The following is a 25,889-nucleotide window of genomic DNA, read 5'->3' on the forward strand; positions in this document are numbered from 1 at the left end:
ATGTGTGGATATGTGCAGATGTTCTATAATAATGAAGTGTCTAGTGTTGTGTATATAAACAGAAAGCATTAAGTAGAGGATGTATAGTGCAAGTAAGCACATGATACATGTATAATATGTGCAAAGCTGGCGAGTAGCATTGATCGTTGCAATCTCACCGCCGGCGGTCTTGCATGCCTCGCTGTCAGACCACCAACACAACCTGGTTGTTTGCCCACGGACGTCTGCAGGGAGTTTGTGGCTAGTAGGTCTTTTTTTCTTCTTTTTAATCAAACACATCACTTTTGACAGTAATGCATGTATGAATGAAGACATGTGTGTGAAGGATGATGGGGATATTTTTTGTTCTCGCTAAATTATTAACGTTCAATAGAGCGATGACTAGAGTACTTTTCTTGGAGGAACCAGTCATCTTACGTGTGCCAGGTGAAGGATAGTTTCACTGTCTAGCATTATATAGCAGGTGCCTTTCAGAAAATACTCCGACTAGAATGTGTCCATCTTTATCCTTACGCCTGTTTCAATTGCTCATTCTATTAAAGTATGTATTGGCCACTGATGGCACGTAGTGGGTAGCCAATGCATGACCAGTAGGCGGGACTACTAAAGTACAAATGGGATTTAAAAACACCTGACAAGTTATTTTTCCTATTTCCGGGAAATAGTGGACATTATTTATGCTTCCTCAACCATTGCATATCTAGGGAAAAAAACTTTATTAAGCACTTAGTTCTTTCCGCTGGGATGAACTCGATCAAGGTTGGCTTTTGCTTGAAGTGTAGTCATGTGACTCAAGTCCCCCGGCTGTATTAGGTATACTTCTTAACTGGCCTCATCTTGTAACCTAAGCCTGAAGATGTTGTTGAACTCGATCTTATGTCATATTGGACACACTTTCAGAAAGCTCTGTGAACATGCTCTTAAGGCATCTCTTTTATCTCTTTTCCCATCACCTAAGGGCACTCAACTCACTAATAAGTAACTGTTGTGCTTCAGGTGCGCCGGCATGGCGTTGCCTTTTTTGTTTTCTTTTTTTTTTCAAATAAGAATGTTGTTCATTTTTATTCTATTGTGATTGCCTATAGGGTATTTCAAACAATAGCTAAAAACATGAATGAATGAATGAATACTGACTGTATTGTACTGAGGCTCAAATGATTAGGAATGAAAGGACTATGCACAACTTTGATATGATCAGGTATCAAAATCTCTATTAAGGATGAAATCGAGGTCGTAGTTGTCTTTAGTAGTCTTTTGTGCTGTAACAAAACCCTGAGGTCAAGAATCGATACGGTAACACAATTTCAGATGGAATTAATCAAAATAAAATCAAAATGGATTGCGAGCTTTGAATAAAGGAAATCTCATGCAGCTGCAATCATAAGATAAAACCTTACTACTACTTTCCAAATTTATCCAAATCTGATCTGATCATAATCTCTTCTTACACAAGTTCCTTGTTTGTACAGTATGAATGAATCAGAATCTTGAATAGACCCTGACTCTAGTAAGGGACAATTCAGCTTTGAAGAAGTGGGCTACAGACAAAGATTCTCTGTCACACACTCACATGAAACCCCTCAGCTGGTGGTCAGTTTAGAGTAATCGTTCCCTAATCAAACCCCCACAGGAAAAAGGGAGTAAAACAGTGCCGGGAAATATGGCTGTGGAAAAACGCCTTGAGTGGTAAGCGGCTCTTTGATGGCTTTTCTTTGGAGTGCCTTTTAAAGGATATGTTTGCGTTTCTTGCGTTTGCGCCATCTCGCCCTGTGTTTGTGTGCGTGTCTGTGTGTGTGATTGATGGCTCAGCGATTGAGCAGCAAGCTCACATTCCCAGCCCTAAACGAGATATCTGTCTCATGGCGGCCTGTTACAAAGTGTGTGTTGTGTGAATAATCAAGTGTTCCTATGGAACAATTGGTGAGCCAGTAGGTGCCTGTCTGCACAATGTGTAACTCACCAATAGGAAATATTTAACAGCAGGTGAAGATTATTTTGTCTGGGATTTGAATGTGATAGAGCAGAACCTTTAATGTTGACAATTGTAGATTCATCTTTCACTTATTCTGTTAATGTTAATATAGCTATTTGGGCGGTTTTCATAATTGATTTATTTAACATATACATCAGTGGAAGTCAATTGAGAAAAGATTCCCATTTGCAATGCTATTCTTGCTACAAACAATTGAGTGAAGTACTTGAAAATAATACTTAAAATGTACGGTCTATGGAAATGGTAAAAAAATAAATGTTGGCTCTAGACATTACATCGAAATTGTTCATCTCGGTCTTGAGTTGCAAAGCCTCGCGTACTTGCATTCAACCGAAAATTGCTGCATTTCTGTATAGACTTCTCGGCACAGTCTCTTTGTTGTTTGGCAGACTGATGTTCTTTATGTAAAGCTTCCGAACCATAAATATAGCCTCCAGCTAAACTGTTTATGATGTGTAATTTGACGGCGGCGGAGACGGCTAGTAGTTAACAACACATTTGTGAAATAACTAACAAATTATTGCATCCGGTCTCACTAGTGAAATGGTCTCCATAAGTAAAGAATCTTCTCTCACCATTAGAGTAGTGGAATTCTCTCCAAAAGTAAAGAGTATTCGCTCACCATTAGTGTAGTATCCTTTCTGCATTGGCTGTAGGGGGAATGGAATAATGTATTGGAAACAAAGCAAAACAGGTTAAGAGACCCTTGGGCTCTGAAGAAGCAATCACAGGTTTTAGACTTATTGCCTCTGTCATCTTGGGAAGTTATTTTCTTTAGGCTGTCGTAACTTAAAAATTACTGTCTTGGCTCTTTGTAGGGAGTTCAGGCAACCGGACGAGGAAGACAAATTGTCATTCAGTCGTATATATAGAGTAAAACCGCTAAGTTCTCCACTTTGGAGTATAACCAAACATGCCTATCTAGTATATGCTGAAACCTCAGTATCAGTAACCTGTTCATCTACCTCCTGCAATTCATACATTGTTTGGTTTGTGTTACACAAGAAAGCATCTAAATGTCCCAAGAACTATACACTCGTGAGAAGATTGAGGTGAGATATCATTATTATAGTATAAAGGCTACCCTGACTACCTAGATTCATGACTCGTCACTCTTAATCTTTTTGCTTGTTGTTATGAACCCAAACCTTGAGTCATAAGTAAGCAACCCGACTCAAGGGAAATGAAAAAAAGGCTGCACAGTTACAGAACAAATTTAACTCGTAAGGTGCCACTATCTGTGGTATTTTTGACCATTTCTCAAGGTTGTGGTTGGTTTAATAAGAACTGGGAAACACTGGCTGCTCTTGTATTCTTGCTGAAGATCCAAGTTTTGGAGCTGAGCTCCTCTTACAAGAAAGAAGGGGGTGTGGGGGGGGGGGTAGCCTCTCGGGCTCATGTTCACGTTCTATGAGTCTCTGCAGTGCAGTCTGACACTCTCCTGTGAGCCCCCAACTATCAAAACCACCCGCGGAGGCCCCCTGTTGGTGCAATTCTACTGCTGCAGCTCTGCCTGTTTGGGTCTAATGAGGTCTTTAATGGTGCAAAGACATATATATTTTTATAGTTGTCTGTGACCTAGGGTCAGGACGAATAATGGGAGCGGGGGTTTGAATTTACCCACTGTTTTCAAACCGTTTTTATGTCTCTCGCGATTGAGTGTGCCACGATGCTTCACAATGGAGGCCATTGTTTGTTTGGGGAGAGTGAGGCAAGGGGGCATGGGGTATTTTGTTTCATTCCTTTCTTTAAGTCTTGGGTATGACACGGCAGGGGCTTTGCACTTCCTGTGGTTGGAGCCTCCATGATTTTAGCCTCCCTATGCCATCCTAACAAGGCTTCATATATTGTAGGTCACTTTATGAAGTATTGTGGTTTGATTCTTGGTCAAAGTTAGAGGTTGGTATTCTAGTTCAAGGCTTGTCTGTACTGGTCCGATTATTTCCTGCTCATTAAACCTTTATTATTCAGTGTACTTGTGTAACAACACTGAGGCTATATCTAACTTTTGATTTTGACATGATAGGGGTAGGGGGCATTATTGTATAATTTCAACCATTGTCATTTAGGCTATGACCGCCACTGACTCAGCCTTTTGTGTACAATTAATTTCAAAGTCAGTTATTAAAAATGGATCACCTTTCAGGTAAATTCTGCTACTGCACTTTCTATTTAGATCCTGGTACCTATAATGTTTGGTTTGCTGTGAGACAATTTGCTTCACTTCAAAGAAAGCAAACCAGTGGGAGGCCGAGGGAAACGGACAAACTTTATGATCTCAAATGAATCAGACCAGAAAACTATAGGCATGATAGCAAATGTCAACTTTCACAATGGAGTGAGTACAGTATGGTTAAAGCGAAAGTGCTACGCAAACACATGCACACAGCAAGGAGCTTCCTTCCCGCCTGAATGAAACAACTCTTTTATAGTTTGCTCTTGTTTTTCTTCTCTCCTCTTCCTCCTCCTTCTACTCATTGAACAAGTGTGGCCATGTGAGCCACAGAGGTCCAGAAGAGGGGGGCAGCCAAGTAAAAGAGTTCTTGTGAGCGATGAGATGGAGCCTAGAGAGGGAAAAAAAGACAGGAACACCCAGATCAAGTGAGGAGAAAGACGAGGAAGGAGGAAGTGATCCCTGGAAAAAGACGAGGTAAAAAAAATGTGTCGGAACCATGATGTCACTGGGAACCAATAGGAAGAGTAGGCCATGGAGCATTTAAGGCCGTCAGCTGTCCGACTGCATCCACCTCAAGTTCCCTCTTCCGCTCTTCAACTTTCCCAGCATCTTGACCACTCAAAGACGTCAGCCTATAGACATTTTGGGCCTTTTAGAATGATCATCTGGCTTCCATCGCTGGGTGTGATAGCTTCTTCAGCTATGTAAATACTGTGTGACATCATAGCTGACGTGTGACAAAATACCAACCACTAATGAATCCGACATAAATAAAAACTTAAGTACCAGCTTTATGTAGTTAAGCAAGTAAAGAATGAGGATAAGAAGATTATTGTTCAAGACCGTCAGGCATTTCACATCATAGTTTCAATGGAAGCAATTGGATTGTGCGTGAAGGATGTTGGCCCACTCGTCAACTTTCCTTCCAGGGATGAACGAGGCCAATGTCAGCAAGACCTCTAGCCTACATACTTTAAATTGTCTTTACTGATTGACCAGTGGGAGAACAGAACTAATGTTTCAAAACCAAGAAAGGAATTCTGCCGACAGGTCTCTCCAGTGTAAAATAAGGCACTATTTATTAAGCACGTTTGATCTGCAGCTTGTCTTTTCTTTATTCTATCATAGTGGACTATTAACTCATCGCACTATAACACCGTTCAAAAAGACAAGACCAAAGTGTTGATAATGATTCCCATACCACTAACAGATGTGAACATTGACAGCCTGACAACAGCCACACTTGTGTTTGCTGCTTAATGATGAGGATTTAAGTGGCTAATATGAATGTACAGAACGGATTTGACAGACTGTAATGAATAAATTCATAGGGGGAAGTGATGATAAGAGTTGAGGTTGGTCTGGAGTGATTCTTTTTCACTAAAGTCTGCCACCTTCTGTACATCGAAGACAGTGATTCTGTGGCCGCGACTGAAGCAAGGTACCTGCAATAATACACCCCGATGGTATGGTTCTCTTACAGTGCAATATGAACTGTGTGATTGATTGGAAATAGTTATTTTAAGTGTTTTTTTTGTGATGGTCTTTTTAGTTGCCTTTGGGGTTGTATAATTAGAGGGTGAATTGCCAAAGGCCTTGACATGCTGCAAGTGGTGCAGATAGCAATGCAGCCAACTGCCAGCTTCGCACCCCATCCAGCTCCAGCCGGGCTCAAATGTTTGCCAAGAAACATAGTGTAGTTAATGAAGCAAATCAGGGAAGTTGTGTATTTTTAGAAGCAGGGAAGAAACACCTCCAAGCATATTGAAAAGAAAACAGTTCTGCCTCAAGTTGATTGGCTCCTGTCCGGGATTTAGTGAATCTCTGTGGACAAAAGCATTGAAATGTCTGTATGGTACAGGATGCACGAATTGATATGAGGAATGTAAAAGGCAGCTGTGCTGTTCATACTTTTATTTTTTGAGGGTCAGTCTGCTGCAAAATAAAATCAGATTGGTCACACAGCTCCAAGATGTTTAGAGAGGCCTTAGGGGAATGCATAGAATATGGACATAAATAACCAGTTTACCAGTACATGGCATTTAGATGACACATGCAACATGAAAAGCAATATTAAGTAAGACGGGTTTATAATTCTGATCTCCCTTTACGAAGTTTATTAAGACTATATATATATAATCTTTTGACTGAGAGGTAGGTATCCAATATATGGCTCTATGCATGAAGGGTGACCAGTGCACAGCTTCAGAAAACAAGTCAGTGCTTCTCGGCACTTCTGCTAAGTCAGACCTTAAGGGATTAACAAGTACAGATTGGGTATGGAAGAGGTGTGTAGTATTTTTAGAAGGACTAAAGTAAAATACATTACACACTTTCTTATAAAATGTATCACGTTAAATGTCAATGTGGTAGCATTTCTTAATCAGAACAGTGCAGGTTCAGTGCACAGGGGACCAAGGGTTGAAATCTGAATGTGTGTTTTCTTGTGTGTTGTTATTGTGAGTGTCGGGGGAAATGCCACGCATGCCTGCACAGTGCACACATTGAGCCACCACACAGTTCCTTAAAAGCACATTGCTGCGCTTTCTTGGGCAAGAGACTTTAGAAACCATGACTGGCCACACTGAAACCAGGTGGGAACACCTCAGAAAATCACATCATGATATGTTACAGCAGTGTTTCCCAACCAATACTGAGCCAAGCCACATACCGTATTTATTCAAGTGTATATATAAAAGCATTTTTCACCTCAGCGTTGTTTTCTTTTTTTCAACACTGGGAAATCTGTGGCAAAGCCGCATTTAATCACCATGGTTACAGCACTCCCTCTCCTCCCCTTTTCTCTGCCTCTACCAGAGTTGTTTACCATCTCTGCCCAGACTCAATAACATGTCAGTCATTTGTATTGGACCCTCCCCTGCCTTCCTACCATTGGTCTCTACAGGGAGCTCCCTCTCCTGTAACCAGACCACCGCCCACCCCATACACCACCTTCTGTACTGCCACTGTAAATAATGTAAAAATTCTTAGCCGTCTGTCACCTTTCACCCTGACCCAAGTAGAACATGCCAATTTTTCTCCATCCATTTTTTTTTATAGAAGTTAGGTGACCGTAATCATTTGGTAAAACAGTATGTCATCCTGATTAAAATAATACACGGCATAATAGCATGACTGTGGAAGGTTAAATGAGGCCACCCAGTGTAACATCAATTTGGCACCAGCATTGTGAGGTCCAGCCAAGAATTTTCATTGTGCTGGAATTTCACCTAATTGTCACCAGCAGGTGTGTTTTGAATATATCTCATTTTCATATAAACTTTGAATTCCATCCTGTCTTATCTCTTGGTCATTTTCAATTGCTTGTATTGCCGGAAAAAAGTCATTCAATGTTGTTTTAGCGAAACGGAGAGATTAGTATTCCCCGAAGTCCGGAACATTCTGCAGATTCCTCGCATAGTCCACTGGCTAGATGATGGCTTTGCAACCCTCCCTAGAAAAAGTAAGCAAACAATGCCTAGCATTTGTCCCTCTCTTACGCCCATTTTTCCTCTTGCTCTCTTCTTTGATGACAGTTACTCAGAAGGAGAACTCTGAGATCCCCGCGGCAACTATGGTCTTGTTTACAGTTGGTGAAATGGACCCAGTTGGCGCTCGTATTGCGGCAGAGGCAGGCCTGAGTCTGACATAGCTATACTTTAACTGGGGTGGGGGTTCTTGGGGTGGAGGTGGGATGTTGAATAACATCGTTATTTTTGATGCTCAAGATTCTTGTAAATCTTTCAGCGCACACTTTTAAGGAGTAGAAATTAGAAGGATTGTACTATTTGAATTCCATTGATCCATATTTGTAGATCTTGGGGGGGCCAAACAAAAGTCACTTTGTTAGAAGTAGAGGATGCAGAAACTCTACTTGCAAACTGCACACGACTTGAACCTTGACTACCAAAACTTTGCTCGATTTTTTTCTGTCATGCGTTCATGGAATGTCTAACTCCTTAGGAATCTCCTGAAATGGCATGAATTAGAGAGAAAGGGGGGGGCTGGGGACAACCTCAGGCTAGTTCCAAAATCAATATTGCTCGCATTGACTGCCTTTGCCAAACATGCAGTTTAATTTCAGCTTTCTGCCTTAACTCAAGGCTAAGCTATTATGAAGACAATCGGTATGTCTGTGCAAATGTGTTTGTTGGAGCCTTTGCCTTTCATGAGGGACTGAAGATTCTACCGTGTGTCGTAATGCAAGGCATATAATTTTAAAAGTATATAACCGGAATTTACTCATAAGTTCCAGGAGTGGTGTCATAAAGTGTGCTCATTGATTTTGAGTTGGAACATAGTAATGAATAATAAAATGCAATTGGATTCGTACAAGATTTTTGTGGTTTTGCCCAGTTTTGGAAATCCCCGTTTTGATTTGGCTCAAAAGTACTAATTAGTAAGGAAAATGAGTAAAGCAGCAATGTGCAAAGATCCTTTTCCATCCATTCCAGAATCCAAAGTAATTTTGACATATTTGGGATTCACGACATTGCTGGACTGTATCGTCACATGGTGTTGCCGCACAGCTGTTTTATAAAGCCGAATGAAATATTCATCTGGCCATCAGCCCGGTAGTTGACTCTCAATAAAAATGGAGGAAATGACCTGCGCTCATTTCCACCTAGTTATGCGACTAATCGAAGCTTCTGCAGAAATACAGAATATATTTTTAATAGCTTCATTTTTACTCTTGTTGAAATCACTCTGTTTAGTCCTGATTTGATTCCTGCTTGTGCACAAGAAATGGTAAAAGCATGGACTGTAGTTGCACTCATAGAGCCAGCACTTTATCATTAAGTAGCTGAACTGGACTCCTTTATAGTGCTGCAGATTTATGGTTAAGATAGATATTGGCCCAATTCAGTGTTACGCCCATGCAGAGATTTGGGAAAAAGAGGCTTCAGACATTGGTGGGTATGCAATGTGATCCTTTCCCTTTCACCGGGAGGGAGGCTGTTGTTCAACTTTATTGGCCCTGAGGAGAAATTTGCCTTTTAGTAATAACACAAGACCTTAAAGATATATACAACAGTACAAACTACTCCCCTGGGTGGGGTTTCTTGGGGGTGTTGTTACATTTGCCCAAACAACATCTAAAATCTTGCCTTTCCGGGTTGTTTTTTTCCAGCACTTTTGCACAGCTTGCTTCTCGGTGGAAATAATCTGTCTAGAACATGTCATAGGTTAAAAAAGCACTAGCTAAAATGTATTTAAAAACACCTCCGCACCTGAGCTGGATTCTACTTCTACTTTTACTAAGTCACCGCCCTTTTTGAATCAAGTTCTTACAACTCTATCCAAGCTGATATATGACTATTAATTTTCTTCATGCATGCAAACACAATATAAAATGTTCGATTGATAACCCCCGACCGTGCTTCTTACAACAGACAAATGAGAAGTTTCTATTATTCATGACGCCTTGCGGCACACGGTCATTTCCCCATTGATAGATTTCCCCTGCGTGCCTGGAGGAACATGATTGTTATTTACAAAAAGGCCTATCTTTTCAGACTGATTGATACATTTCTCCCTTCAAAGTAGTGACATTTTCGATTACTGCTGAAGAGAGTTCAGTTTGTTAATTTCATCAACTTATCGATGGCATTATTCCAGTGCCTCTATTAATTTTGCTGTTAGTTACTAACTTATCTAGCATATCATCTTAACTCGTTTTCTTCCCAACTTTACTGACGTCTCGCCTTTGTTTTTTCTATTTCTCCTCCAGTGTGTCCCAGGCAATGCAAGCATGCTTGCACAGAAAAAGGCGAGTGCTGCCACAGTCAGTGCCTGGGCAGCTGCACCCAAGCCTACAGCGACACATCCTGCTCCGCCTGCCTCCACTACTACCACGAAGGCCGCTGTGTCCCTGACTGCCCACCCGACACGTATAAGTTCGAGGGATGGCGCTGCATCACCGAGGATTTGTGCTCCCAAGTGCATCTGCCCAGCGACGTTCACTTTGTCATCCACGAGGGCGAATGCATGCCTGATTGCCCCTCTGGCTTTGCACGCAATGAAAGCAACCGGTAAGGACGCACGTCTTTGTTTCCGCTTCAGTTGGTGGCTGTTCAGAAATGGCATGCCCGACCGTTGTCCCGCTGTGTGCTCCTTGAAATGCTCTTGTCACTCCTCAGGCAAACTTATGCTCACTAATGGGGTCACTTTTGGGCTACTAATAAAAAAATGTATTCTCACATTTTTAATGTTAACACTCTTAGTTAAAAATGACATACCAATTTGTCCATTAAATGAAATGAATGGTCGTTTGTCTCTCTCTGTGCCCTATGGCTGAATGGCAACCAGTCTTGGGTGTACTCTCCCTCAACTGGGATAGGCAATGGCAACCCTTACGAGAATGTGCTGTGCGAAAGATGAATAGATGAACAAATGAAAGGATTACCTGCAACCCTTTTTGACTCTTCATACAACTCCATTCTTGTTCATTAATTGAGCACAACGCCATTTTTCTACTATTTTCCTTTCCAGGATGTTGTGCATTGCCTGTAATGGGTTATGCGATAAGATCTGCACGACCTCCGTCATCGACTCTGTAAACGCTGCTCAGTCCCTGAAGGACTGCACCGTCATTGCTGGCAACCTGGACATCAACATCCGCCATGGAAGTGAGTGTGGGGTGTTAGTTGCACGCTTAGTACGGCAATGCAGACCTCCACCAAGGCCTTACTAGTGCTAAACTCTCTCCTACATTTATTGTATTATTTTGTTAGTATGGTTTATATCATAGGTTGAAGGTTAAACACATGGTTGCCTAATGTGGGATCCATATTAGGTTTGGGTGTTACAGCAACAAGTTTGCTTCCCTAATATGACTTTTGTGTGCGGTGTCTGTGTGTGTGTATTTGGTCCCCAGATAACATAGCGTCTGAGCTGGAAAGCTTCATGGGTCTGATCCAAACAGTGACAGGCTACGTGAGGATTCGTCACTCCCACACACTTGGCTCGCTGTCCTTTCTCAAGAGTCTGCGTTACATCAACGGGGCGGAGCTTATAGATCAGTAAGGCCTGTTTGTGTATTTGATTTTGTTTGGGGATTGAATTGACTAAATGTTGCAAAATATTCTTAAAAGAAATTGGGCTACATATGAATTTGCTCATCTGAAACCGTGATGCGTCATTGCTCAAAGTTTATTAAATTTGCAGGTCAATTTGTGTGCGTCAATATGCCAATTAATAAAAATTTACTTTGATAAAGAGTAGGACCCAATTTAGTCCTAAATCTTGTCTTTTTCTCTTTGGTAGTGGTCAAAGGGGGTCATATGAAAGTTGATCACCCCCTTCAGGTCATCCCTCATGGGATAAAGTTTCGGTCTCCGGAATGCCATCAAGGATGGCATGCATTCCTATCATTCCGTGACTCCAAAGATATAAAGTACATTCATTGTATGGAGCAATGCAAGACTGTCATTTCCACATCAATACAATAACTGTTTATTGTCATACATGTTAGTAATCTCTGCTGCAACCTTTAGGCCAAAAAGACTTTGAAGGCTATAGCCAATTACAATTATTAGTCAAGGCTTTTCGATAAGTAAGCATTGAAAAATGTTCAAGTTGACCTCTTTATTTTTTTTCAATCTACTTAAGGGTTTCATTGTTTCTTTCATTAGGTTGTATGCCTTCTCCGCTATCAACAATCAGCATCTGCACGACCTTTGGGATTGGACTCAGCACAATCTAACCATCCGAGAAGGCCGCCTTTCCTTCCGTCTGAATCCCAAACTCTGCATGTCTAAGATCCACACCATGTGGGAGAAAACGGGTGTTGCTGCCAAGCCACAGGAAGGCGACTTCCGCAACAATGGCGAAAGAGCCAACTGTGAGTGTCAGCTCATTGATATAGTAGGAGGTTAGTGAACGTTTTAGCTTGGGTGCTGATCACAGCTGTAATGATTTCAGGTGAAAGCCACATCCTTAAGATCTTGTCTAACAGCACATCCAGCAATACCATCCGACTGACATGGGAGCGCTACCAGTCACGGGATTACAAAGGCCTTATCAGCTTCATGGTCTACTACAAGGAGGCGTAAGGAAAATGGCTTATAATGCTATATAACACATGAAAAAGTTTTGCTACAAAAGCCAATTCTATGTTGGTACAACATTTGTTTAATCTTGCTCTGTATAACTATGACTGTTTTGCTGCCAATTGACAACCACAAGAAAGGGAAAAAAACATTTCTTTTTTTTATTTCTAAGTTGTGAATAGTAGCCATGATATTTGCACCATCAGTGTTTATTTTCACACATCCCTTTCTTTATTACTCTGAATTTTCCCAGGGCTGCCTGGAAGTACGGAATGTTTTTTTCCCCCCTTTGGGCTTAAACGGCAAATACACATTTGTAAATAATCAACTAACAACAGCTCTTTCAAATTGGATAGTGTCTGCAACCATAACCTAGAATTAGTTTTATTTTCGAATCTAGGAAGGAACAGATGTCATATGGGTCTATGTTTTTTTTTGTGTTCCTTCTTCAGCCCTTCCCAGAACATAACTGAGTTGGACGGTCAGGATGGCTGTGGCTCCAACAGCTGGCACATGGTGGACGTGGATCTTCCTCAGAATAATAACACTGACCCAAAAGTTGGAATTCACCATCTCAAGCCTTGGACCCAATATGCCATTTTTGTCAAGGCCATCACGCTGCGGGTTGAGGATAAACACATTCCCGGTGCAAAGAGTGATATCATATACATTCGAACACGCCCATCGCGTAAGTCCAAGTAACCACACAGACATTTACCACTATTTGATGCTCACCCACTTGAAGTTTTTCCAATGCTTTGTGCATATTTTGCATTGGATAAACCCTAAACCTAACCCTTGCTAGCTCGAGTTCTTCTGAGACCGAATGGTCAGTATAGTTAGATTCTAGGCTACAACTGCCCACTGTCAAAGTGCCTTTGGGCAAAGCACTGAACTCTAATTTGGCCCTGCTGAGTTGGCAGCGCCTTGCATGCATCATTGATGTATGAATATGTAGGTGGATGGGTGCTAATGCAAAACGTGTAGAAAAATGTGCTATATCTCTTGTGCTATAATCTCTTTTTCTCATTATTTCTCTGATCTTGATAATGATTTTTGTCCCCCGCAGTGCCAACTGTGCCGAAAGATCCGCGTGCCTACGCTAACTCTTCCACAAAACTCCTGGTCAAGTGGTCGCCTCCCCTCTTTCCCAACGGCAATTTGACTTACTACTTAATCCGTTGGCAACGGCAGCCGGAAGACCGCGAGCTCTACTTGCACGACTACTGCTCCAAAGGTCAGTAAAGATGCGTGACTGTATAACTCTAACTACACCGGAATACAGTTATAATTCAATTTGCTAGGGATTTAGTTCCACCGTACATGTTTTGATCTAAAGAAACCATTACAAATATTTCTCTTTTTTTTCTCTTTTAAACCAGAACTGAAGATCCCATTCCGGATCCCAGCGGCAGGATTTGCAGACATGGAGGAAATGACCAAGCCCACAAAGTCAGACTTATCGGGTACAAAGAAGGGTCCTTGTTGTCCTTGCCCCAAGACGCCCGAGGAGAAGGACCGAGAGAAGGATGACCGTGTCTTCTTGAAGTTGTTTGAGAACTTCCTTCACAATGCCATCTTTCTGCAGAGGTATAGTTATACAACTCCTTTTTGATGTACGAATCTATCAGTGCCCGGCCTCAACTAGACTGCAGTGGGGGGATGTTACACAACCAAAAGGGGCGACAGTGAGGCGATTATGCAGTCGGAAGCGTCAGCTTTGGCTTCTTGTATTTAGATTTGTGTAGCTTCTTTTGTTCTGCCCTAGCAGCCACTGGCATCTGTGTCCTGTTAAACTTTGCTGGTGACCGCGTTATGCACCGTTTCAAAGGGTTTCACTTTCGGATTCTTTCGATAGACTTGCACAAACAATGCGAGTGTCTGTAAATGGCCTCAATCTATCGCAGCTATACAATTGTCAGTTAAACCGATGAAGAGTCAGTAGTTTTCTTATAAATCAATATCATTAGTAATGCCGCTGTGCCGCCAAAGATCATTCATGTCTTGTCTTTTTTCTTTTTTTACCACTCTTCTCGGTGTGGTGTTGGATCGATGTAGCTTAATGAATCCAGAAATGATAAAATCTTACATATAGCTTTGTTTTGTAACTGAACTCAGATCCTGCTAACATGTCAGGCTGTTTGGATGTGGCACAATTTACTTTAGGGAAACCCAAAGGTTGCGGGAAAATGTTCCATCCAATTGCTTCCGTTCATATTTTAACATTTAAATGTTTGTTGTCTCTATATGTTATTTTTTTAACTCATTGGCACCCATGAAGGTTGATTTTGGTTGCCATCATTTAAAGTGAATTGGACTGGTTTGTTGAGAAACTCATAAGGTGCATTTACTTAAACAGTATCGGGATTCATTGCCGTCATCGACGACCGTTCAGTTTTCCTCTTAGGTCAACTTCATGCGCCTGTCTTTTGGCAGTAAATCATTATTTTCCCTACTGGGCCCAAAACAGGGCCAAAAAAAAACGTTACATCTGGATTGTGAAAGAATGGAGAAAGAGACCCACTGCAAAGTCTAGTGAACTTTACAAGACAAACATCAAGTTGGAAAAAGACCCAAAAATGTCGGCTGTGTGCAAGCGAGGCTCAAGGCTAATAATTTGTGCCCTGTTCCACACAGAGTGTGTCGTCACGGCATTCCTCCTAAGGATTCCGTTACGTAAAGGTTACTCTTTTTTTAGCGTGCCAGGTCACGACACGGGCTGAAGTAAGTCACTTAACTGGAAGGTCAGGCGGCAGTCAGCTGAGAACTGGCTCATAATAACCCGACACTATTAAAAAATCTCGGCATCCTTCATGGCAGACTAAATTACAGTGGTCCATTTGCATACTATATACATCACAACTGTGTTATATTTGTAGTGACTTTCTCTGGATTGTACCATACCAGTTCTAACTGCCAGCCAGGAATTTTAGCATTTGTGTGAGACTACTCTCTCCCAAGCATCAATCCTCCTCTTGTCTCTTCAAATAGCTATCATGTTGCACTTGACTCACAGTCATATTGCTATTGCCAATTAAAAATCTCCAAAAAGACTAGAGGTCTTTTAGCAGTTAACACATTGGTGGTTGGTGATGTTCAAGGTTGGAATAGCAGCATGCCTTGTGTCAGTGCTCTTGTTTTCTTGTGTGAGCGTCTTCAAAGACAGTGATTTGCTCATGTTTGACCATTGGTGCTTTCTGGAATGTTCATGTTAAAATGCCTGAAATTAGCTGGAAATGGCAGGTTCCAACTAGAGTGTCTCTGTCTCTGTTTAATCTAAGCCACAGCTATTTGAAATGTTTAGTGTCAGTTTCATGTCACTCAGAAAAATCGTTTTTGCGGGATTATTTTTAATATCCATCCACACGGTTTAGCGCAACCAATCTTGAAATCATTAACATTGACAGCAGTAGTATATAACGACGCTTCATTTGTGGTTTTTACATGGATGTTAAATAGCCTAAATTTCTTGTCCAAGATTTCTGTAATAGCCACGTCAAAATGTTCATTGCTGGGATCCAAATAGCTTTCCGCAAATGGTTAGAAATACGTTTTTTCTCCCCTCGGAGCAAGTAATTCGGAGCCAAATGGCATGCGGCATTCACAGGTAACTGCTAGCTCGGGGCTGTCCTGCCGTCAGCACCTGTCTACCCTCGGTAACGACAGCCTCCGGCTTCTGGCAGTTCAATGCTGCAAGCCTGAATCCACTGGGCTGTCGTCTCCTTTCAGCCGCTTCCAATTTGTCATTATGATTCAATAGCATTCGTGTTTTGTTCCCCTCAGTCGTACTACCAAATAATCTGTCTGCCTCGCTATGATCCGTCTGACCTCATCCAACTCCATTGCTCCACGGGGAGTTGTGTGCAGCATCTGGACAAATGGCACACACACATACACAAACACGCACATAGAGTCGTGCAAGCATGTCCTGTGGGATATTTAAGCTTTTACTAAAAACGCTCCGAGCGGGCAATTATGATTACCTGTGATTTGATTTTGTGGCCTTGTCACTTGCAGTCATTTTTTATAACCGTTAAAAATGAAATGAAAAATGTTTAATACACAAAAGAGCATTTACTGTACATTGCAGATTAAAGTCACAAGCTATGTTATAGATAAAAATCAATTATCAACGTAAATTTTCATATGAACAATTTTTCAATACGAAGATAAGACATTGCATATTGTCAAACCCTTTTCATTTGTATATTATATATTGTTTATACATGTCATAACATTACATCAATGGAGCTGTGTGTTTTCAAAGTATATAAATTATATATTTTCATCATAGAAGACAAAATCCTACAAAAAATACATATACTGTTTAGAAATGTTTTAAATAGTAGACTACTCCTTTTTAAAATGAAGACATAAATGTCCTGCTATAGTTTTGAGTCTCTCTTCTGTTTTCCAGACCTCAAGATCGTCGTCGTCGGGACCTTTTTGGCCTGGCGAATGGCACTGCCTTGCAAGACGGCTTTGGCAAGGTCAACTCCACACTTGGCCCGGGCATTAACAGCACAGATGGGGTCCCGCCAATTGTGGAATATCCCTTTTCTGAGGACAAAAGTACCTCGGATGTCTTGGAGATCCCCAACTTGATGCCCTTCACTGTCTACCACATTGACATTCATGCTTGCAATGAAGAATTGGGCCACTGTAGCGTTGGCGCCTTTGTCTTTGCCAGGACCAAACCCGCAGGTAGAACTCTAAAGGGATTGTAAAAACCAAATGTGTCACACTCATACGTTTCTTTCCTGTAATTAGACAAAGCGGACAATATACCTGGCAAAGTGCTCTATGAGAGAAGCGACAAAATGGAAGGTTGCGCACTGCTGCGTTGGCCCGAGCCCATCATGCCCAACGGCCTCATCTTGATGTACGAGATCAAATACCGTTTGGGGGCCGAGGTGAGTCACAAAAATTGGTGGTAGAGTACCCACCAAATTGTAAAAGTGCAAAATATATTCACAAGTTATTAGCGTCATTGAGAAAGTAAGTCACATTCCGTCAATGTTTTTAATGCATGTTATATATGTATGCAACTCGAAAGGCTCCTCTGTGTAACACATTTCCTGGACATATCCATTTCTGTGTTCCAGCCTGAGAAGCATGAGTGTGTGTCTCGCGAGCAATACCGCAAGCTTCGAGGGGCTCGACTCACCAACCTGGGATCGGGCAACTACTCTGCTAGCGTTCGAGCCACATCTCTGGCTGGAAATGGCTCCTGGACAGAGAGCATGTACTTCTACGTGCCTCCGCCAAAAAGTAACTATAATACTATGAAATGAGAAGAGTAGGCGGTTCCATTTGTGCTGATCTTTCTTATGTCCTCTTAGGAGACGATGCACTCACTCTGTATTTGGTCGTCATTATTCCCATCATCGTTACTCTCTTCATTGCCGGACTCACCGTAATTCTATTCTTTGTGAACAAAAAGAGGTTAGTCAATCAATACAATACAGCATCTTTATCACTCGGTGTGCACCCAACCAATTACTGAAATATCGATATCGGCACCCAATATGGCTATCTTTGAAGTATGGATTTTAACTTCTGACTTCCAACTTTGGATGTTTGGCTGATTACCATCCGGATTTTAACTTGACAGGAATAGTGACCGACTAGGGAACGGAGTCTTGTATGCCTCAGTCAATCCAGAGTACTTCAGTGCTGCAGAAAGTAAGACCTTTTGTAAACAAGTAAATTCTTCTCTTATTATGTACATGACTCTAAACTGCTCCTATTGTGCGACAGTGTATGTCCCAGATGAGTGGGAAGTGGCAAGGGAGAAGATCACCATGCACCGGGAGCTAGGCCAAGGCTCTTTCGGCATGGTGTACGAGGGAATCGCCAAGGGAGTGGTTAAGGATGAGCCTGAAACGCGAGTGGCCATCAAAACGGTCAACGAGTCAGCCAGTATGAAGGAGCGCATCGAATTTCTGAATGAAGCATCTGTCATGAAGGAATTCAACTGCCATCATGTGGTAAGCGCTCGAGGAGCGGGAAAAAGCCCCCCCAACACGCCTGACGTAAATGCGAATGAATCATTGTGACGCGGCTATAAATAAATGTGACATCAAACCCCCGAGTCTCAAGATGCTATAGAGTTCAACAGGTTAGGAGTGCTCCAGTTTTTACTGCTTGAGGCAAGGTTCAGCCTCCTGAAAATGCAGCCCTTAATCAACGTGATCCTATCTCATCTAGCTAGGCTAAGGACGTTTTTTTTTCTCCTTCCCACGAACGGAAAGATTCTATTGCAACTTTTTTAGAATACTTGCATCTTAAGGAAAAAGTCATAAGGAATCAGACCACGTTGGTGTGTGGATTACTGTTTTTAAGCAATGTGAACGAGGGTATAATTAACATTTGGTTATCCCTAATTTGGCACCAGGGATGATTGGATTTAGACAGGAAGTCAGGCTCCATTGGAATTTACCTCAAGTCAACCCTGATTTATCACCGTCAACCGTTCACTTGATGCTCTCCATTCTATAGTGCTTACCACTGAATCACATTGCCAGTGACCCATTCACAGCGGTGGGTAATCAAGGGGCTCCAGTTAAGAAAGCGACAGTACAGTCCACACACATTCCCCTTAGAAAGTTGGACAATGATCTTTTGATTGTGCGGCAGAAGTGGAAACCAAGGGCAAATACATCCTAACCCAATTCCAACCCTGAAATGGAAAGGGTACGCATTAACGTATGGATTTTTTTTCCCAGTCTGCAACCGAGAGATTGAAATCTGTGTAATTGACAAATCTTACCGCCCGTGTCTCTTGAGATATGAGCTGCTTCCAAGATCCCAGTTTTTCTAATATGGAACAAAGAGATAAAAGAGAAAATCATCTTCAAATCCCCCCCACCGAACACTTGCCCTTACCTTAACCCTTCAGTGTTTTCCATTTGGAATATCAGATCTCCTGTCCCACTGTGTCTTTCACTTCTCACTTCACCTCGGTGCCAGGTTTCGTCCTTCTCTAAATCTCCTACAGAATGTATTCTTCGCTGAGGGAACATCTGTCGGGGTTTATATCAGTGGCACGGCAGTAGTTCTTATTCTACTGGTTAAATAATCAGAAACATGACAGGAAAAAAGGCAGATAATGTGGAAAACATAATGGCGAATGGATTAAAGAAACAACATGGAATGAGTTGGATTAAGCTCTGTTAAAGTTTGGGTCTGCTTTAATTCAATTAGCACTGAGGGTCTTGAACTTGTGATGGCATCTGTGCAGTCAAATCTCAAGTGGATCAGAAAATTCTATTGTGAAATATACTGGTTTGGTCTGAGCCCAGGGCTATGGATCTTGCAAAAGCTATAATTAACCGTAAAACTGCTCAAATAAACCAAGAACGAAAACCTGAACATCTTTGAAGTGGCAATCTATGAGCCGTGAAGTTAATCCATATGTTGTGATTACTCTAGGTGAGACTTCTGGGCGTGGTCTCCCAGGGACAACCTACATTGGTGATTATGGAACTGATGACCAGCGGGGATCTGAAGAGCCACCTGCGTTCTCTCCGCAAAGAAGTATAGTTTATTTAAAAAATATATATATATATATCTTTTGTTGGTGTGCTGTGTAAACCATTCTTCACCTTTTTGTTTTCTCCTGCAGAACACTAGTGCCCAGGTCCTTCCCCCACTCAAGAAGATGATTCAGATGGCGGGGGAAATTGCCGACGGCATGGCATACCTAAATGCCAACAAATTTGTCCACAGAGACCTGGCAGCCAGAAACTGCATGGTGTCTGAAGATTTTACTGTAAAGATTGGAGGTATTTGAGGTTTTAGAGCAGTCCTTTTTAAAAGAAATACTTGTGTCTTTGGTAGTACTGAATGGATGAACTTCATTTCCCAACCTCCTCTTTTTCTGCAGATTTTGGCATGACCAGAGATATTTACGAGACCGATTACTACCGAAAAGGAGGAAAGGGCCTTTTGCCTGTTCGCTGGATGTCACCCGAGTCGCTGAAAGATGGCGTGTTTACTACCATGTCTGATGTCTGGTAAGAGAAAACACTGTTGAATACATTAAAGTCATTCATGGCCATTTGAACTGGGAGGGCTGGTGATGATCGATTTATGGGAATATTTCAGATTAACTCCAGCCATGAATGCTGAAAATCACATCTCTTATAACCAACTTTAAATCCCGCTTCCTAGGAGCTGTTTTAGCATGTTTATATAAACAACAACATGATTTGAGAAGAAGAGTAAATGTATTTGCAAACTTTTTCTTCTCCCAACTCCAAGTGTCCCATGTGTCAGCCTGTAAGAATGGCCTTAAACTTCTCCAGATGTTTCCCCCAAAGTGCGTGATTCTGCCCCAGCACAGATTCTCCTTTCACATGGCCGTTTGGTGTCGCGCAATGCGCAAAGTTTGTCGCGACTATATACCTTTTGAGTGTCTCTGTTGGGCCAGTTGGTGAAAACATTAGCAAACACTGCGGTCAATGCCATTCATGGTAAAAATGTCTTCGTCATTGAAGAGTCTGGAGGGAGAACCTTGGTGACGTTTACTTCCAGCGCTGTGCGAACTAACTCTTGTCCTTCAATGGCAAAGCCAACATTAGAAACAACACTGTCAGCTGTCACACTGACTTCATCAGAGTACACTTGCCATTTTATAAATAGTCAATAGCTGGCAGTGTAGTTAACCTTTTGTACCATTTTTTTTTAATTGATTCTAAACCAAAAACCTTTTTACATTTTTTATTTATTTATTATTATTCTGATTATTTGTTTACTTTGTAAAGCATCATTACTTTACTTCTAGATAGTTCAATTTCTACATGTAAATGTCTTCTTTTTGGTGAACAGGTCATTTGGTGTCGTTCTATGGGAAATTGCCACCTTGGCAGAGCAGCCCTACCAAGGCATGTCCAATGAACAAGTTCTGCGCTTTGTCATGGAGGGAGGACTTCTGGACAAGCCGGACAACTGTCCCGACATGCTGTGAGTCTTTTTATATTATTATTATTTTTCTTATTCTTCACTGGTTGTTGCCTTTACAAAGTTTTTTTTTATGAACTCACTGGCTGCAGGTCAATTGACATTGTTAGATATCCAATCCAGTTTAAATTTACATTTATTGGGGTCAATGCCAAGCTAGCATGATCATTTTTCAATATTTAAATGATGTGAAAATGTCTTTGAGACTGTATGAGTTGAATATTGGTTCTTCCAGATACAAAAAAAAATTAACTCAATTATATTTTTAGTACGTGTAAACTACTAGAAATGTTCACCTGACAAAATATTTCTACAACAGAATCCGTCCCCATGGTGCGCAAAGCCCAGTTTGGAAATCTTGTGTGGAGTGTCACCCACCCTTGATGCTTTTTTTTTGATATTGTGCCTATTTTAAATTGTGGTTATGTTGCTAAGCCGTCATGTGGTGCGTGCTTGCAAAGTACAGACGTGGGATTGGCGTCACAGTTTAAAAGTGTATCATTGACGACGACGAAAACGCTCCGCCAGGCCAACCTGGGGCCAGACGAGGGACTCCCCCCAAACCTCACGCCAGTCATTCCTGTTCTTCTGCCAATTCATTCATGAATTAATGGATGACAAAATGTTTGGGCTCCAGGACTTCTTTCAGTCATAATTTTTGACTAATCTAATTATCACATAGAGCCATAAATGCCATTTTAAAATTCCATCTTTAGAAAAATAGTTGAAATATTCTAGAACAAATTTCATATTTGTAATACAAATTTAAAAGATCTGCTTTATTCAAGAAACAAAGGCATAAAGCTATTAGCAAAATTATATGACCTAAAGTGGGGGGAAAAAAAGAAACTACTAATCAAGGTTTTATAATGCAACATAAAAACATTGTTCAGTCAATTTTGCTTAATGGCAGAGACAACTTTAGTTACGACCTCCACCTTTTAGATTTTTGTCTTCCTTACTTAGATGACTGACCTCAAATGGGAGAAGAAGAAAGAAAGAAGGGAGGGGAAACAGGGGGCTAATGTTGTGCCGACATAAACTTTTGGTTTCTATGGCACCGTCACTCTGTTGTCCTGATTACAGCAGTGTGTGGATTGTGTTAAAGAGGTGGTGTGCTAGAGGGGTTGGGGGGGCGACCATGGAAATCTTTGTCAAAATATTGCCTCTCAAAAGTAAATCAAAAAAATTATATTAAAGAAAAAAAATACGATTTGAAACAGTTGTTGGAAGCATGAAAAACTCCACAGTCCTCTAGACCTGGAAGGTTTTGGAACAAAGGGTGGAGAGCTTTTGAATTTTCCAACTCGTGGGTTTAATGTCAGGATGGGTTGCTCGGGGTTCCCGGCTCACAAGGACGTGCCAAACGGGACTCATATTCAAATGATTTATGATGGAGAGTCACATCATCACTCACTAAAATAAATTATTACGGGCACTGGGGCACATCCAGTGTGCTGAAACTGGCGTCGCGCAGATGTTTTTGTGATGCATAACTGCAACTGTATTCATAAACCAGCCACTTTTTAAGATACTTGATATTTATAGGAGGGAAACGAAATGAGTTATTAGTGCTTTGATCAAGTATATGTTAAATTTCCACCTTCATATTTTGGTTCCAAGAAGATGTTTAGAATGTTCTAGAATTTAAATCTCTATAATTTATTGTCAGCATCTCAAACAGCTGTTGATGACTGTCCTGAATAAAATTCAGCCGATTATTATTTTTGACAGAAATTGAACAAAAACATGTTAAAAAAACAGTGAACAAAAAGTGGTAACATTTAATTTGCGTCTATTGCTGTCACTTTTTGTGGTTGTTGTTGTTTCTCAAACCTATTACATTTATATCAATTAAATTATTTTTTGGAATAAGAATTAGCTATAAATTGGCTATTTTTAATTCTTACTATAAGGGATGATGTGTACTTTATGTGAGACTATGATGACTACTATGGTCTGTGCCTCCACCTGCAGGCAAAAAATAGAAACGTTCAATTCATTTCTTCAGACTATATTAAAATCGCTTAATTTCATACTCAACAGAGCTATTTTTGTGGTTTTGAAGTCAAAATAAATGGTCATATTTTTTCCTTTTGTGTACACAAATGAAGTTATACATTCACTATAATGTAATCAGACCTGTGTTCGATGTCTGCAGATTTGAGCTGATGCGGATGTGCTGGCAATACAACCCCAAGATGCGTCCCTCCTTCCTGGAGATCATCAGCAGCATCAAAGAAGAGCTGGAACCCCCTTTCCGGGAATTCAGCTTCTTCTACAGCGAGGAGAACAAGCCGCCGGACACCGAGGAGCTGGACATGGAAGTGGAGAACATGGAGAACATTCCGCTTGACCCCGCTGCCCCCATTCAACCCTCCGGGGCCGCCCAGTTGGCGGGCACACCGCCGCCCGCCTCGAGCCAACCGTCACCCCCCGCCGCTCCTTTTCTAAAACCCGGCTCACCTATCGCGGGACCCTCGGACAGCAAGCGTACGGGTCACGTAGCGGCCAATGGGCCGGTGGTACTGCTCAGGCCCAACTTTGACGAGCTGCAGCCCTACGCGCACATGAATGGCGGCAGAAAGAACGAGAGGGCGCTCCCATTGCCCCAGTCTTCGACCTGCTAATACTATATCGCTCCCCCTTTCATCCCCGGTCCTCCTATACAGGGTAACCCAAATTTCTCAGAAGGAGAAACAGAGAGAGATGGAGAGATTTGGTGTCTTTGTTATGTCAATCCTTCAAGAAGGAAATCAGAAGACTTCAAAAGACCCAAGAACTTTTTTTTAAACCATATCTGCCAGTAAAGGTCAACAGAAGAGCACTTTTTTCCCCTGAGAGAGGATGTTGTGGAGTGTGTATTTATAAATAACTCTCTCTATAGTAACATTTCTTTTTATATAACTTTTCACATCAATGGACTCTTGTTGGAGGAAGAAAAACTGAAGAGAATGTGTTGTGTCTCGTAAAGAAAATGATAACACTAAGTTGCCAAATGGAGGCTGTGCTTCAGGGTCAAATGCATGATGGCAGTAGTCGTGGTAAAAAAAATGAAGTCAACTACAATATCCCGAAGATAAAACGATTAACGGCAAACTTAAGTTTCACTTAAGCAACAAACAAATCTTATCTTTTTGGGTGTGTCTAACTTTATGTCATATGTCATGCGAAAAGTACTACACACTTTTCCATCTGTCTTTCAAATCAGGCTGTTTCTATGGAGGAGTTTTGGGTCTTGCAAAAGAACCACCCCAGATTACTGATTTCATTATCATACTGACTTGTGGTAGAGCCACAGCCCTTCTGAAGCACAGTCTCATTCTGACACATCCAAACAACCACAACATTTAGGGGTATTTTATCAGTTTTACAGAATTTGATCGTCTCTGAATGTTCTGAACTCGTGTTTTTGAAGAGAAATGGCGGAAATGTGTTTTTTTGAATGTTTTTTACATCGAAAACTGTGGCTGAATCGCAACGCTGCAATCAATTCTCAACTTAGTTGCTGCAATTGACGGTTACAGATGCCCAATCCATTTTAACTCAAAGAGAGCAACTTATCACGGTCGGCCCTCCCAGTAAAAAGGAATTGAATCTCTATACCTACTGATGGCAGTCAATGTGAAAACCCCCATTTTTAGACTTCATGTCCCAGCATGCACTTGACCCTATGGACGAAGTGCATGTTGAAGGCCTACAAACGTCATTTGTTTGTCACCTTTTTACATTTCTAATGAGTGTTTCTTTGTGTATGTCAGCGTATGTGTGTGTGTGTGTGTGTGTACATGACAAAGCTGCTATTTATTCTGTATTTCTTTTAAGTCCTTCAGGTTTGCTATTTTATGCTCGTCACTACTTTCTTACCTATGAAATCTATTAGAAATATATGATAAAATGACAAAAAAAAGTATTTTAGTTATCAAATGTGTTTTTTAGACATGTCTTTACTTGTTGGATGTCTTTATTATTATTATTATTATTAATATTATTATGATGAGAAACGGACACCTTGGCTCTAAAGAGCTTTCTTCTGCTCTTTTTTTTTTTTACTTTTTGTGGTCTAGCACTGCACCTTTGGGTGCAACTCAATCTCAGGTCAAAGTTTGAAATAAGGCTTTTTCACCTTTTCTCCACATGTTCTCTTTATCCTCTCCAATGATTTTCTTCTCTTCTCTCTGTGCCTCCTTTTTTAGCCACATTAACCAAATGTTTGCTTTTAAAACCCAGTCAAAGCAATGTATGGCTAACTGGGTCTTGTTGTTTGCCTTAATCATGTTTCTCACTTTTGCCCGTTTTATGTTTTGTTTGTTTTTTTTCCTAAGTGTGGGTTAGGGTTTCTTTAATTTTTAATTTTGGGTGGCGACGTTAATTCAGTGCCACACACAGCCCCGCCGACCCCGTTTAGGTGTTATTATTTACGTCTCAAACCAAATAAAGAATGTCTTCAAGAGCGGAAGGTTTTTTTTTTTATTATTATTGTTATGGATGAGAATATTAAGGTCTTAAAATAAAGGCTAAGAGTAATTTTGAAGGATTTTCCAGGTTATTTTATTTTGGAAATGGTCTCTTTTCCCTTTAGACGTGGTATTTATTTGACATTTTCTTTTCTTCAAATGTTATCAGTTTAAATCACTGTATAAATGCCCCAATAATTGAATATAAAGATGCATTTTTCAAAAAATATATTGTTGTTGACATTTTT

At 41.1% G+C, this 25,889-nt stretch overlaps 1 protein-coding gene across 1 annotated transcript in view; it reads left to right on the forward strand.

Annotated features, from left to right (window-relative positions):
- LOC144212605 (insulin-like growth factor 1 receptor) overlaps positions 1–25,643 on the forward strand; it is a 47,968-nt gene extending 22,325 nt beyond the window's left edge. Inside the window, exons 3-21 of the mRNA XM_077740620.1 lie at positions 9,901–10,201; positions 10,662–10,798; positions 11,047–11,191; positions 11,804–12,012; positions 12,093–12,219; positions 12,673–12,908; positions 13,290–13,457; positions 13,603–13,810; positions 16,638–16,924; positions 16,991–17,133; positions 17,326–17,491; positions 17,563–17,665; positions 17,835–17,905; positions 17,981–18,210; positions 19,655–19,759; positions 19,848–20,007; positions 20,109–20,238; positions 21,053–21,187; positions 23,346–25,643. Of these exons, the coding sequence (XP_077596746.1) occupies positions 9,901–10,201; positions 10,662–10,798; positions 11,047–11,191; positions 11,804–12,012; positions 12,093–12,219; positions 12,673–12,908; positions 13,290–13,457; positions 13,603–13,810; positions 16,638–16,924; positions 16,991–17,133; positions 17,326–17,491; positions 17,563–17,665; positions 17,835–17,905; positions 17,981–18,210; positions 19,655–19,759; positions 19,848–20,007; positions 20,109–20,238; positions 21,053–21,187; positions 23,346–23,814 (3,530 nt within the window). The 3' untranslated portion in view covers positions 23,815–25,643. The remainder of the gene's footprint in view (positions 1–9,900; positions 10,202–10,661; positions 10,799–11,046; positions 11,192–11,803; positions 12,013–12,092; positions 12,220–12,672; positions 12,909–13,289; positions 13,458–13,602; positions 13,811–16,637; positions 16,925–16,990; positions 17,134–17,325; positions 17,492–17,562; positions 17,666–17,834; positions 17,906–17,980; positions 18,211–19,654; positions 19,760–19,847; positions 20,008–20,108; positions 20,239–21,052; positions 21,188–23,345) is intronic.
- The last annotated feature ends 246 nt before the right edge of the window (positions 25,644–25,889 follow it).

Source organism: Stigmatopora nigra, chromosome 2 (assembly GCF_051989575.1).
Source record: "Stigmatopora nigra isolate UIUO_SnigA chromosome 2, RoL_Snig_1.1, whole genome shotgun sequence".
Classification (NCBI taxonomy): Eukaryota; Metazoa; Chordata; class Actinopteri; order Syngnathiformes; family Syngnathidae; genus Stigmatopora; species Stigmatopora nigra.